General features: G+C 43.9%; 1 protein-coding gene across 1 annotated transcript in view; it reads left to right on the top strand.

Moving 5' to 3' along the window:
• PRIMA1 (proline rich membrane anchor 1) overlaps positions 1-15540 on the top strand; it is a 48465-nt gene that overhangs the window by 5697 nt on the left and 27228 nt on the right. Inside the window, exon 3 of the mRNA XM_009084454.1 lies at positions 219-369. Within this exon, the coding sequence (XP_009082702.1) occupies positions 219-369 (151 nt within the window). The remainder of the gene's footprint in view (positions 1-218; positions 370-15540) is intronic.

Below are 15540 nucleotides of genomic sequence, written 5' to 3'. Positions count from 1 at the left end.
AGGTCATGAAGATACTGTGTTGAGTGAAAGAATAAAAGATAAAGATTGGGGACCATATAGGGAAGACATCTCTTTGTAGTCGCCTTAGTGAGAAACACGAGCTCAGTTCTCACTGCAGGTCTGAGATGTGGCTCGGGTACTCAAGTCTAAGAAACACATTCATGAAAAACCAGTTTTCACTGTTTCTGCTGCTCATGCAATGACTTGTTTCTTCACAGATCACTCAGGGTGAGCCCCAGAAGTCATGCTCCAAGCCTGTAGCAGACAAAGTCACAGAGAGCTGCCAGGAAATTTGCCAGTGCAGGCCACCTCCACTGTTACCACCGCCTCCTCCACCTCCACCACCCCCGAGGTTGCTAGCGGTGCCGAGTAAGTAGCCACTGGGACAGTTGTGGTGCACTGAGGGAGGGCCAAGCAATGGGAATGCCTGGACAGACTGAAGGAGAAAGGTTGTGGGAGAGGGTGCAGCTAGCTCCTTTGTCATTTTCCACTTAGCAAATGGAGGAAGAAGTGTTCTCAGTAGAGATGGAGATCTGTTTTCTGATCAATGAATAATGCTTGGGTTTTGGACAAAAGCCACGGAAATTCCCTCCTTTCATTGTGTTATATATGATTCCCTAGTTTTAAATGGTTACCTAATGCCCTAGCCCTGGGAAATGCTTTTCTAGAGAGACACAGCATTCTGCTGCCCCTTGAGTTTCATGACCTCCTTTATTGCCAGGTGTGCACTTGAAGGTCTGTGTGCTCCAAGGCAAATTAATATATAAGCAGAGAAAAATTCGAACACTCCTCTAAACAATCCTGTAGGTTTGACTGTCATTAAGACACTGGAGCATTACTGGTTTGCCGTAGCAGTGAGTCAGTCTCACTGGTTTTAAGTTACTTAAAACTGTAACAAAACCCAGAGGCATCTCAGAAGTCCATGGCAAGTGAGCAGTGTTCCCACTAATGCACATACAGGCTAAGACTCATCTATTGCTCTTCATACAAATCAGTGCTCCGATGCCTTATCCAGTCCATCCAAACTCCTACTAATTTCCAGCTGTGCATCCCCATGTCCAGCACACCTGGTGCCTTCAGTTCCTGCTCTGCCAGCTGCTTTCCACATCAGTATTCCTGTGATTCCTGATGATCATTTCTGTAGAGCAGTAGCTGAGGCAGTCCCTGCACGGTGGGACAGAGCTCACCAGTGCTATATGCACTCACAGGGGTGCAGAGACATGGTCTGGACTCTGCACAGACACTTTTAGGTCCCAAGTGTCTGGTATTCCAGCAAATCTCCTTAATGCTTATGCATTTTCACAAATTAGTCTCTCCCTATAAGGCTGCCTATTAATTCTTCTGCCTGCTTATATAAACTCTCCTGGGAGCAGTGTTGCAAAGTATATCTAGTATCCTCAGCACTTCCCCCAAGGAAGAATAAATCATTAGGTATCATCATTTGTCTGTTTGTCTTTATCAGTGCTGTCTCCAGATGTGCAGAAGACACGAAGAAAGCTTCTGCACAGCTCCTTGTCAGGCAAAGGACAGGCAGAATTTTTCAGTGTGTTTTCTGCCAGGAGCATGCTTTGTACTTGTGCTACACTGCAGAAAATTAAGGCAAAGGCAAAGAAAAACCAACAGTGAAACCCTTGGGAAAGGAAGTACAAAGACAGCTGGGAAAGCAGAGAGGGATGGTTTTTATAGCAAGGAAAATCTCTTTCAATGTTCAGGAAAATGTCATGGACAGTAATACTGAAAATTCCCTTGATCTTTGTATCACAGCCAGAAAATGAAGTACTTTGCCACTCTGTTTTCTCGTACCTGGGGTACCCTGTTGCCCTGAGGGAGATAAGATGTGGCACAGCAGTGTTGGCACAGGGAGCAGCCCTGCTGCCCAGCTGCATTGGGAAGCAGGGCACTGTTGCCAGGCTGCTTCCCCTCTCTGGGCTGCCATCAGGCAGCTGCTCTGAGTGCGTGGATTTGTCTCCTGTGAAGTGGGAAGGAAATCATGTCAGAAAAAAGAAGTCTGTCATACATTGCAATAAGAGGAACAAGAAATCAAATGGGCCTGCGAATGGGATAGCCTGATGCTTGCTCAGGCTGGATTGCCAGGTGCTAACCCAGTTCTAAAAATGAGCTGTATGAATCCAGATGACTAATATTTAAGCAAGTTACTTCATTTCAAATGCAATGAAAAAAATACATTACACATTTCTTTCACCAATAAGCTTTAGGGTAGCATCAAGTGCCTCATCTTGAAAGATGCTTTCATTATTATCAGCTGTCTAGGCACTGTGATTTAGCCCACATGTACAGCAATCCCCATCCTTGTGAGAAGGAATAAGCCTGGTCGTTAAATATTGATGTTATAGACACTGCTTTTAAATGGTATTCAGGGAGGGCAGTAAAGGACCAAGACAAGCAATTATGAACTGGGTGATGCTCAACTTGCACTTTGCACTTTCTAAGTGCTTAAAGTTTAGGATTGGAACGGACTCTGCAAAAAAGCAGCAGCCCAGGAGCTGCAAGATTTTTACCTTTACAAGGTACAGTGTCTGTGCCATGAGGTGCTTCATAAAGATGCTGGCATTGCTCTCAGAGCTTTGTGAGCCACAAAAGGCTGCAGTCTGCTAGGCACTGTCCTTAAAAGCTCTCTGCAATCAAACTGAATGTTGCTGGAGGTTTTGATTAACTCTAAAACAGCTACTGTGGTTTGGGCTGGATGATTAAAGCCAATAGATACAAAATTCTTGTCTCTCCAGTCACTACAGACACTGACAGTTTGGTTATCTGCTAAATGAAGCTATCTAGTGCTCTTTGACATCTCCTGTGTGGTCTTCAGTTGCTGCTATGGAAAAGCAGGAGACCCTCTCCATTAGTTCTACCTGAATGTTTTGCAAACCCTACTGGGATGTATGGGATGGCACTGGGTAACTGTGAGCAGCTGAATCACTCTATGAAAGGCTTTTATTGTGCTTGAGGACAACTGAGGACTCTCAGGAACCATTACAATGCATTTAGTGTCTCTTTAGGCAGTTTGATACTGACAGGTTGATCCAGTGACAAATCTTTAGCTCTGTAGATAGATTTATACAAAATATATCTGAATGTTGTGAATTCCAGAATTCACATATAATAACTGGCAAATGTTGTGTTTACTCTGAGGGAAATAAGATAATTCCCTCTGCAGAAAATGAGTAGAATCACACACAGCTGAGCAGTCAGTCTAAAACCATGAGTAGTGATAGGAACACCAGCTTTCCAGGCTTTAGGAGACACCTCCCCATTGTAGTGCTGTATTTACAACAGGAATGTGTGGAGAGTTTTTCAGCACACCCTGAGGAGGCACTGAGTGAATGACTGAAACAACATGAATATGGGAAATTAAATAAACTGCTTTTGTCCTCCTTCAGGCATGACCCCAGGCCTTCTTTTCCCACATTTCTAACTCCTTCATACAGACCACTGGTGTTTCTGGTGTCCCATCCAACCTCTGCTCCTGCCTTCGCTCTGCAGCTGATTCCTTCATGGCAGCATATCTATGTGCCTCCTCCTCTCTAAGTGGAGGACTCCTGGTCTGCCCTAGTGAATCCATCTATCTAAATGAAGGCTGCCATCAGCCACGCTGGTCCCTGTGGGTGTTGCTTCTCTCTGTATTGCTGGTTCACCATTATCCCTTTCAGTAAAGTGGGATACATGGAGTATTTTTGAGTTTCCTGAGCTTCATTCCAGATGCAATTTGTTGGCATCCCATTTAGATGCTGCTGTCTTGTTCAGTATAGATGTGTACCATACTGAGGTTCTTTAAGGAGAAGGGCTCCAGCCCATGTTAGAAGTAACTAGGGTGGTGGGGACTGCGTGATGAAGTGATGGGGCTGTCAGGAGACATGGTCACTGAGCTGACTGCAGTTCCTTCAGATGGTCTGGCATATTGATGTTTCCGGAGTAACTCTCCTTATGCAAGCAGCAGTCTGCTCTTTAACCCGTGCCTAGAAAACTGCTCCTTGATGAAGTGAAGGGAAAGCTCATGAGGCTCTGAGAGGCCTAAGGCCAACTAAGCTTAGATGCTGACAGCAAAGGAAGGAGGAACTTACGATGAAATTGAGTGTGTTCCCTAGATATGCCTATTATGACCTGAAGGAGATAGAGATGCTCAGAACCTTGCCTTTAATTAACTGTGTCTTTTTCCCTCCATCTGCTTTCCTCCTTGTCTCTGGATTTCAGCCAGACTAAGGCAAGGTGGATAGAGTACTTGTTTAGGCAGCATTTCTGACCCAGCTTCATGGACCCATGAGATTAAGCTAGTTCAATTGATGTTGACCCTTAAAAATCTAAAAAAACTGCTGTTGTCAACCCTTAAATACTCTGTGAGCATGCAGGTTTCTCCAGGGGCATTGCAAAGAAAGCACTTTGTTTGAAAGTAAAAGCCAGGCTTTCAAAGCAGGAAAGGGTTAGAGCTAGACATACATTGCAGTCAGTATCAGTTTTAACCTGTGTAAGGTCTGAGGAAAAAAACATTTCAGAAGTGACTTCTTCAAAATGGTACAAGGAAGAAAAAGGATATTCAGCATGAGCACCTCACTGGCTGGTGAACAGTATTTGCTGTCTCTGCTCTACCCATCTCCTGTGGTGGATGAGGAGTCCTTGGTACTGACATCTGTTCTCTGGATGATGGAAGTGTTCAGTCAAACATTGCTTCAGTCAAAATTTCTAGGAGGAAACTTAAGCTGGGTCTGGATACATGAACCAATCTCTCACTTGTTGGATTCTTGCACATAGGTATACAGTGAAGTCTTTACAGCTCCTGACCTCAGTGAAAGTTTGCCCTTAGCTATCAGTTGAGATCAGGCATGATCACAACAGTGCACAGCCAAAGTGAATGACATCAGCGCAGAGAACTCTAATCTCCATGCAGTAATTGTATGATTTTGTTTTTCAAGGTGAAATCTCTTCCTTTATCTTTGGAGATAGAACATCTAATTAACTAATTATTTGGATTGGTGAAAATGCCAAAATAAAAATGGCCAGCTGCAGGAATGGTGAAACCTTTTGGCAACGATAAAAGCTCAGATATTCAGCTTAATTTTGGAAAGAGCATTCAGATCTCTTGCAACAGATCATAAAATCTTGGAATGGTTTAGGTTAAAATGGACCTTGAAGATCATCTAATTCCAACCCCACTGCCATGGGCAAGGACACCTTCCACTAGACCAGGTTCCTCAAAGCCCCATCCAACCTGACCTTGAACATTTCCAGGGATGGGGCATCCACATATTCTCTGAACAACCTGTTCTAGTGCCTCACCACCTTCACAGTAAAGAATTTCTTCCTAATATCTAACCTAAACTTAAAATCTTCCTGTTTAATTCCATTAGCCCTTGTCCTTATTCATACACGCCCTTGTAAAAGTCCCTCTCCAGCCCTCTTGTAGGTTTCCTTTAGGTACTGGCAAGTGCTATAAGGTCTCCCTGGAGCCTTCTTACTCCAGACTGAACAACCCCAACTCTATCATCCTGTCTTCGTGGAAGACGTGCTCCAGCCCTCTGATCATCTTCATGGCCCTCCTGTGAGACCTCCAACAGGTCCATGTGCTCCTTATGCTGATCACCCAAGAGCTAATCACAGTACTGCAGGTGTGATCTCATGAGGGTGGAGTAAAAGGGAGAATCACCTCCCTGGACCTGTTGGTCATGCTTGTATTGATGCTGCTCAGGACACAGTTGGGTTTCTGGGCTGCAAAAGCACACTGCTGGGTCATGTCAAGCTTCTTGTCCACCAACACCCCCAAGTCCTTCTCCTCAGGGCTGCTCTTAATCCATCCTCCACCCAGCTTGTATTTGTGCTCTGGATTGTCCTGACCCAGGTGCAGGGCCTTGTTGAACTTCATGAGGTTTGCAAGGGCCTTCTTCTCAAGCCTGTCGAGGTCCCTCTGGGTGGCATCCCTTCCCTCCAGTGTGTTGGCTGCACAACATATCTTGCACAGCAGGAACTTGTTATAGAAATAAAAATTGTATGGCTCTGGGACATAAAAGAATAAGAAATGGGTTTTCCTTAGGCTTTTCTATGACCTAAATCCTGGTGGTAGAATGGACAGGGTGATCCAGTATGAATCCAAAGAATGAGCTGAACACTGTCTCCACATGGTTATTCCAGCAGGAGAGCTGAGCATAGTCCTGATGCTCACCACGTCACTTGTAGTGCATGGATATGGATGTAGATGTGTTTGCCTACGCAATGCCAAAAGGACTTCTGTCCTTGGCGGAGGTCTGATTGTCTCTTAGGAGCTGAGGGGAGGCTGTGATTGCAAAATAAATTGCAATCTTCCTGGAGGACATCACGTGTCTTAAAATATGAGCTGCCAAATAATTAGCTGTGGTCAGTCTAATGTAGGCTGCTGCAATAGGGGTTGAGCATCTCAGAGTGCTCTGACTTGAAGTTTCCCGTTGGTTAGGCATTTTGTCTTGTGAGGGCTTTGTACCTTTACAAGCAGCCACTGCAAAGCTGCTGGCCCTAAGGGCTTAACTGGCAGGACCAGTTTTCACCTATTGCCCTTCTGCCTGAAGGACTGGTTCTGAGGAGTTTTGAGATATTTGGGTATGCTTGAGGAGTCTTGGGTTGATTTCTCCCAGCTGCTGATCTGATCCCCAAAGGAATTGTTAGCAAACAGACAGGAGTGAGTTTGTTTTATAATATGGGAAAGACATTTTCCTCTATACTTCATACAACATAGTGACTACCAAAACTGAAAAACAGCAGAGAGAGAGCTGCACTAGCCCCAGAATGGCAGGGGGCACATCATCTCCTACATGAAGACATTTATGGTGGTGACTGCTACTGTGAGAGAATACTGTTTTACCACAAGTCTGGTCTAGACAGTGATTTTTTTTTAAATGCAAACAGAATGCAGAAACAGGGAAGCCCTTCCAGTTTTGGTAACACAGCTGTCATACTGTGAATTACAGTCTTGTGTGAGAGCATTGTTCATAACTTACAAAGCAAAACCAAAATTCAATTCTTGTCTTCTCCCACATACACTTTCATGTTACTGGAGAATTGTGACTCTCAGAACTGGCAGGAGGATTTTGAGGCTTTCAAATCTAAATTGAAATCCAACCCCACAGCCTGGAGTCATGGATGATGGCACAGGGTCTAGTCCAGGTCCCAGTCATGCTGTTTTCACATCATGGACTCTACCTTCTCACTTAGCACAGTGAACCGAATCATTGAGTATCCAAGATTGGATTTAGGCAGAATTCACCCACCTAAAACAGAAATACAGTGATTGAATTTCTTGCCTCAAACTGCAGGCACCTCTGATTTTATCACTGAACACATAAAGACTTCAAAATCCTGATATGTTTTGCATTTAGCACAGTTATTTCTGGTGTAGGAATAAAAGTTACAAGTCCTCACCCCTCAGTCAAAACGAAAAAATTATTTAGGGTGAGGAGATTCCTTAAGCAGCAATCAAATATGAAGTTTGAAATAGTTTGGGCATCTGAGATGTTATATTAAGTCTGAAGAGTTGGATTAGTGACTAGGAAGCAAGTAAGACTGGAAAGGTTCATGCTTATACTTTCATGATAGATTTTTGCTATCACTAGTGCACCTAACATCTCCTCATATTGGGGTGTTGCAAACTTTCTGCCTATTTGTTAAAAACAGTGGTTAGATCAGACTGTCAGTCACACCTTCCACTGCTTTTCTAATTCAAAGTTTCTCCCCACAATAAATTCTGAAATGTTTTGTCAAGTCTAATTGTTACTTAGGCAAGTGATGTATCTTCCCCCTGCTCTGGGACCTTGCATATTTGTTTTGAATTTTTCATGCAGTAACAAATCTATATAATGGAAAAATCCACTCTCTTGAAAATGCACTCGTTCATACATTTTGAAGTATTTAAAAGTAAGAGCCTCAGGCCAGATTTTGCAGTGCAGGAATCAGTGGGAGTTCTGTTATCTATAGATTAAAAGCATTGTCTAATTTTGAAAAAAAAATAAAAAGAAGCACCAGATATTAAACTGATTCTGCAGTAGAACAGTCCTTTCTACTCCTAAATGCCTACTCCAACAGCTTGATTTTTTTTTATTTTTTGCCAAGCAGAAGGAGTTGGCTAAGCTGAAGACATTAATTCCCTCTGTGAATGGCAGTGCATTCGTACATGCCTACCATTTCACTGATTAAGAAGATAACGAATCTTCAGTGAAGTTACAGATGAGTCAGAGGCTGCTGATTTACAAGTAATTGTAGGTTCCCCTGCCCCTGGCAGAAGGAGTTGTGCCTCATCGCGACAAGTCAGAAATAAATGCTTAATTGGCACAAGCTGTTCCAGCAGGGAAGGCTAAGCAGCTGACCTCGGAAAAGCAGACCCACAGAAATATGTTCTTGTAATGGTTTTCTGCATTATATTGTTGTGAACGTGATAGAAAGGTGTTGCACTCCTTGTGTAATTGCAGCTTATTGATAATTTTTAAGTCAACATAGCAGATCAAGGAAGCAGCAGTCTGGAAATTTGGAATGTTATTCCAAATTGAGGATATAGTGTCCATTAATAGAGTATGAACATAGGTTAATATCTGATCCCACTGCCAAAAACTGTCATCGATAATTATGCAAGTTAATTTAACACTTCCACTAGTAAATCATATCACACTATAACCACATAAATAAAGCAGCAGATTGTGGATTCCTAATTGTTGCTAAAATGAATCGTTCTATAATTTTGAAGTGTCTTTTAAATGGAGCTGGTATTTCGTCAGTTCATTGGTTAGAAATATTTTTAGACAAAGATCTGTTCCTTGACAAATGCTGTTATTAAACTGAACTCTTACCAATGGAGCAGATTCTCTTGAATCACCCCTGGACATTCTCCTTTCCTTCTGGAAGCAATGCATAATCTTATTTCATAGCCACTATCAAAGGAAATTGCTATCAGTGGAGCATGGGGAGGGTTTGGTTTATCCCGTGCTTTGATTTGGCAAGCTGTAGGTGCTCTACCTTAGCTTTATGAGGCATCATTCTGCAACATGGGCTGCTTACTGCTGTAGACTTCAGTAGGGAGTGATGGTGAGCAGCACCTCTACAAAAGCTCCCCTCCCTGTGCAGGTTTAGATTTCTATGTAGAGCCTGAGGACAGTGCAGATAGCAACGTGTAACCAATTTGCTTTCATTTGTGACTGTAAGGTGTCCTGTGCCTTCTCTTTTAGCTTTCACAGAGTAGTAATTGAGGACTTCATGTTGGGCATTTGGCATGGTGAAACACCTTGATCTGTTAGTGTCATGAAATTGCCTTTTGAAGGAATTTATATTTTACGGAAACTGCATGAAAATGTATCAGTTGATAAATGCAATTTTATTTATGCTAGAATTAAGCTCACCTTGGGTTTGGAAGGCATTTCACACTTCAGCTCCATTTTACTTTGGGTGGGTCATCAATTTCATTTCTCTTAAGTTGAACCTGAATGCAATTCGAAAAGGAACTTGAGTGCATTAGGTATGGGAATTATTAATTGATCTCCTCGGGGACATTTTTATGTGATCACTGTAGCCTTTACTTCAGCAATAACTGAGCCATTGAAGTGATAAAAGGAATAAATCACATAATATCAAGCAGGAGGATTATGTTTATATAGATGCCATACACCAACAGAAGTATGAGCTGCACAGGCAGCCAGCTGTTCCCTAAACCTTAGACAGATGACTTGCAATATGGTTTTCTTTGTAAAGTGAACTTTTTTAAGCCATCTGCACTTACCAATCTGAAGTGTGTGTCATTATAGTCACTCTCTCCATATAGAGGAGTGCCCAACAGGCAAACCATTAATTTTTCAGAGATGAACACAAACCAGTGCCTTAGAAACTGCTGCTATTAACACATTAGGAAAATATTTCAAGTATTTCCAAGTGTTCCATAATCTGTGTTAGGGAATTCAGTCTTTAGTTGGCTGAAGCTGGTTTTGTATCAGCCTTCCCTGAAGGCACTGATTTTGAGAAAGGTTCAGCTCTAAGATGTGCAGCATGTCCAGTCTTTGCTATTACCTGAAGGTTCCTGATTCCTTTAAAAAGCCATTAAGGATCTACAAGATGGTATCGTAATCATACCAGTAGCACTGAATTTTATTCACATTGCACAGCCTGTGACTTTGATGGCACCACTCATGTGAATACTGTTGAACCTGAAGAAGTTGTGCGGATCTGGACTTTAATTCAAGCTGTATGTGGAACATTACACCAAGAAAATCTGTCATCTTTCTGTGGGATTGAATCTGCCAGCCCTGAGGTATCTTATTCATCATTTGCTGGTGAAAGACTGATCATCAATATAGGAGTTTAGACTCCTGAAATCATGTTTCAGCTGTTTGAATTTCAGCCTATATCATCTCTGCTTTGAAGGCTTGTTCACTGCAAGAGCTGGAAAATTGATAGACTTTTAGAAGACTTGATGGTGATGTACTGTGACTCCAGCAAAGGAAGCATCTTGCCCACTCTGTGGGGAATGGCAAAAAGAGTCCTGGGTGCTGCTTCTTCCTCTGCCACTAACCTGCTGGGAGAACCCAAGAGTGTCAGCTACCCCCTCTGCCACTCAGAGTTATCATATCTGAAGCAGAGATATGTTTTCACCTCTGCAAACTTTGGATTTGAGACTAGTGGATGTCAAGCACTGAAGATTAATATTAGGCTCAAAAGCGAACAGTGATTGCTATAGAATTGGTCAGCTGTGTCCTGTCCTACCACTCACTGAAAAGGAGGCTGCACCACCACACAGTGGAGACAACAAAGCATTCACGATGCCAGGAGATGCAGAGCTTATGGCCGTGCCATCACCACACAGTAATGAATTAAAGGAAGCAGCCTGAGGGGCTGGACATGGACCCATGGTGCAAACCAGCACTAGGTCCTTATTTCTCCTCTGTCGATGATACAGCTTCAACAAAACCCTGACAAAGGAGATTATATCAGCAGTTCTGGGAATTGACGACCCTGAAAGGCTATTGTTACATGTACTTACAGTGTCCATATACTACCACAAGACTGTAACAGGCTCACCAGAACTTGCCTTCACAGCACCTTTTGGGGCATGGATTTCATCCAAGGATGCCTGAGGCTCAGTGGAAGCAAGGGCTGGCTTTTTAAGGGCTTTAATCACCCAAAAATGCAGATAGATGCTGAAGGAGCTCTCCAAACCACTTAGCTCTCAGCAAGTGTCCTAAGCTATGGCCCACTCCACCTTATTTTGTAGTGAGCAGATGCTTTCTATGTGCTGTTTACTAATCACACCTTCTCTGTTGGTCTGAGGCAAGTGGTGGCCAGCAGGTCACAAGGGAGGATGGGGCCAATTTTCTACTTAATGTCTCTGTTCCTTGGCAATTGCTTCTCTGTGAGATGCCCTCTGCATCTGTGCTGCCCCATGAAGGAGCCTATCTCTCTTGACATACCTGGTAGCTGGTGATGAGCTTCTGCCCTAAAACAGCCTCTGAAACAGCCTGAAAGCAAGCCAGCTTGACTGAGGGAGAAACTGTCCAGAAGATTCATTTCTTTTTATACCTAACTGCAGTGGATTTGGGAGCTGATATTGGTGATGTGATAGAGGTGGGTAAATGCATCTCCTGTCCCCAGTGAGCTCAAGTTTGGAAGCAACCCTTTACTTCTTTCACTGGTCCCTACTTTTGTCTGATGTCAAATGGCTCAAGACCCAGTGTCATAAGCCTGCAAACAAAAGTAGCCCTTTTCCCAGGAAGCTTGAAGAGTCTCCACATACTTGATTCACAGCAGCAAACTTCCTCCTGCCTGTGTTCTAACTCTTGAACTGAGCTATGTGCGTTTCAGCAGGCAGGGGCCCACCACAGCCAATGCCAAACCAGAAGCTTCTGGGTTTTTTCAGCCTTGTTATGAGATGCAGCAAGGAACAGCCTGGCACAGCAGGGCAGCCAACCAGCTCCTTGCAGAAGTGGCCACAGGATCACTGGGGCATGATGGCAGGGCATGGGCTGTAATACTCACTTGCTTTGCAAGGCTGATTACACCCTATTACAGGCACCAAGTTCATCCTTAAAACATATTGGGAGTCCACTCGTCTCTGTGTATCATATTCACTTTTAGATCCTTCCTAGGAAATCTGTGCAAGCCAAAACAGAAAGGGGAGGGGGAAGCAGGGCATATATAGATACCTGTATCCATGTCTGTGTGCATGTGCTTGCTGATGGAAATATGCTGATATGCTTTCAGGTATCAGAGTGCCAAAACAGCAAAGGCAGACTTAGCATGAAGGTTCAGTACTCTTTTCACTGCTGTAATGTGACGAGGTCCTACAGTTTGCTGGGACAAGCAGATGATGCTCAGCACTGAGTTTTCCCCACTGAAGAATTGCCAGTGCTCAGAACGTGGCTGTGCACATCACTCACCACTGGAGGGTCAGACTGTGTGTTTGTGCAATGAAGTGGATGGTACTGTCCTGGCACATCTCTCTGTCTCTCAGTGGTGCCTCTGTTTAAAAGAACTGAGAATTACTGTCCCCAGGTCAGGGCTGTGCTCTGCTGTTCTGTCACAGAGCTTGGCCTCACTGCTGTGTTTCCTTGAATAGGTAGTTGACAGGAAGCTCAGGGAAATACAGCTAGTTGTGGTAGAAATATAGATGAAGTACTTATAAATGTGCCTGTTTGGTCTTATTAGCGAATTGGGAAAGAAGTAACAATGCTGCTGACATGCAGCCTTATGTTGCACTTTCTGTCCCTACATTTTGCAACTGTTTGGAAAGCTGAGGCTACTGTTCCCATCCTGGAGATGGAGAAACAAGGCTGGAGTGGAGATCTTTCGAAAGTCACCCAACAAGCAAAGGGGGGAGTTGAGCCAGGAAACCACATCCTGAGAGAAGTTTCTGTCTTCCACCCACAGAGGCACTGCCTAAGTAAAGAAGGGTTAAAGCCTGTATCATAAAACTCAGAAGATTAAATTTAAGATTGTATATCTACATATCCAACATAAAGCATCCTGACTCTCTGAGCACTCAGAACCTCTGGAAATCAGGTCACCTTCTAAAATAAATTCCAGGGTACTAATTTAACAGCAAATTCTCAGGCACTTGTGACCTGTTTCTTAGAGGCACCAGATACCCACTAATCTGATTGATGCGTTTCAGAAAACAGGCCACCAAGTCCGACAGGGCTCTCCTGAGTGACAGCTCGCACAGGGAGGCAGTGCTTAGGACTACCTGGGAGTGTCCCTAGGACTGTGTCGGTGCTGCCCAGCCTGGCGCTGATCCTGGTTGCGGAGAGCAGCAGATGTGACTGTGCCCATGAGGCTCTCCAGGGTCCGTGTTGCTGCAAGGAGGAGGCTGACTCGCAAAGCACAGGCTTCAGTTCTCATTTGCTCGGGACAGAAACCGACAGGGTGTGATTTAATCGGGGTGAAAACAATCCAGTCCATTATGTGGCAAGAGTATCAGATGGTGAGGGAGAAGCGGCATCTCATCAGGAGACTGCTGGTTAGAAAAACACGGGACAAAGTCAGATCCCAGGGCAGTGGCTGACGTGAGCATGCATTGTAAAGATAAATGCCAGACCCAAGTGTTAACACAGAAACTAGCTATGATGTAATCTCCTTAAAAGCCTTTTTTCCACAAGGCCTATAAATGCTACTGCTTCTCCAGATCATGCTTGAGAGAACAAACTCTCTCCCTCTGCTCTCTAACCCCACTCTCCTCCAAAAGACCTTGGCAGCTGAAACCATGTTTTGCCCCTATTTGCAGGGTCGTGCCTCAGTTCTGGCAGCTCCCATCAGCTTCACCAACAACCTAATAGGATTAAGGCTGGCAGGTCTGCCCCTCAGCCTGTCAATCATTTGGAGCAAGACTTTCCCACCCTACTTTGTTTGACAATCCTTTCACTGCTTTGCTCTATGCTTTGGCATCCTTCCATAAGCATGTAGAACACTAAACTGTTCTCTAGTTTTCCTCTGCAGTTGTGCAAAGTCAATACAAGTCATCCCACAAGCTTAGCATCAGCCCTTCCTGGGCACCCTGTGGTTTCCTACCTTGTTTCTGTCCATAAGTCTCAGCTGCACAGAAGTCCTGGGCACGTTGTTAGTGTGCCAGCTTGGGGCAGAGATCTGATGCCTGCCTGGAAAGTCAACAAGGGAGTTTGCTGCTTCACCCCTGTAATGTAGTTTTGGCCAAATCAAGTGTTGGTATTTACTCCCAAGGAAGAGGCAACATGATCCAGAGGCTAGGACTGGCCAGGAGTCAAAAGGCATTTTGTTTCCTGGCTTTCTCACTGACCTGCAGTGACTTTGCACAAGCCGCTTCCTCACAATGTGCTTCACTTATGTCTGGGTGACCAGTATTTTTACCTTCTCTTACTTCATTTTGTTCTAATGATACGTTAATTTTCCAAAAGAATCTCAAATTTGCCAAGGAAAACAGCTGCACAACACCTATCAAGGCAGCACAGCAACATGAGGCTTTAGTGAATCCACTGCAAAACCCAAACCTAAATGCTTGAAGGTTCAATAACCTCTAAAGCTTAGATCTTGAACATCACTTTTAAAACTCCCCCACCTGACTGCTCTCTTCCTTACTAGCTGTATCTAGGCTCAGGTTTTTTCACCTGCAGTTCCAGTCTTGTTTCTTGTAATGATCCATGCACTCGTCTGTTGCCCATGACCTTCAGAAAATTCCTGCAGAACTGTCCCTTTCCTTCACCTCCTGCACACTCCAGTCTCCAAAATTAAGCACAAAACTGAGAATGTTTCTTGTTTCAGAAGGGAAATATTTTTAGAAAGGGGGAAAAATTAAGGAGATAAGGGAACCAAGAGTGTAGAATAACAGCATCTATGGTGTAAGAGCTGCGGGGGAGGGAATTTCTCCTGCATCATCCCACACATGTTTTTATTATAGCAGAAGTTCCCGCTGCGTAGTGATTGCAGTATCCCCCTTAAAAGTGTAGTAGGAACATATGCACGGAGCAGCTGCATGATATAAACTTGTCTGCAACATAATGCGATAAACAGAAGTATCATCTGCTGCAGGAATAGCTGATTTCTACCAGTGTTATTTAACCTAGCTACTCCAGGGAGGCTGTAAATCAGGACAGGCTTTCTGCTGAGCACACCGCTATTGCCTGGTTGTTTACCCAACTGGCTCATGGCACTCTGGAAATGGCACTAAGTTTACATGCAACAAGAAGGACAAAGGTCTATACAGAAGTAAGAAAAAAATGGAAGAAAACCAACATGGATTTTTTTCTGGGATAAAATTTGCTCTGAAACTAGGCAATTATTGTTTTCTTTAAGACCGTCTGTTGCACATCATATACAGTTACGGCCATGCTCCAGAGGTGAGTGTGGTGGCATAGCACGTTCCTGGTCTAAAGCAATTCTTTGGTCTTTTCTCACGGGGTAGTGTCTTCCTCCTGTGCCTGTTCTGTGTAGCAGGGTCTGAGGGAACAGGTCCAGCAAAGCAGTTTTCTGGGTCATTCCTCATTGGGGACCATGATAATCCAAATCCTTTCCATCATATTTGGATTTACTGGGAATGAACTTGCCCCAGGTGGACTTTGTCTATTA

The sequence above is a fragment of the Acanthisitta chloris genome, unplaced genomic scaffold (assembly GCF_000695815.1).
Source record: "Acanthisitta chloris isolate BGI_N310 unplaced genomic scaffold, ASM69581v1 scaffold11941, whole genome shotgun sequence".
Lineage (NCBI taxonomy): Eukaryota > Metazoa > Chordata > Aves > Passeriformes > Acanthisittidae > Acanthisitta > Acanthisitta chloris.
The sequence above is the reverse complement of the archived record's forward strand: the minus strand, read 5'-3'. Positions and strand labels throughout refer to the sequence as shown.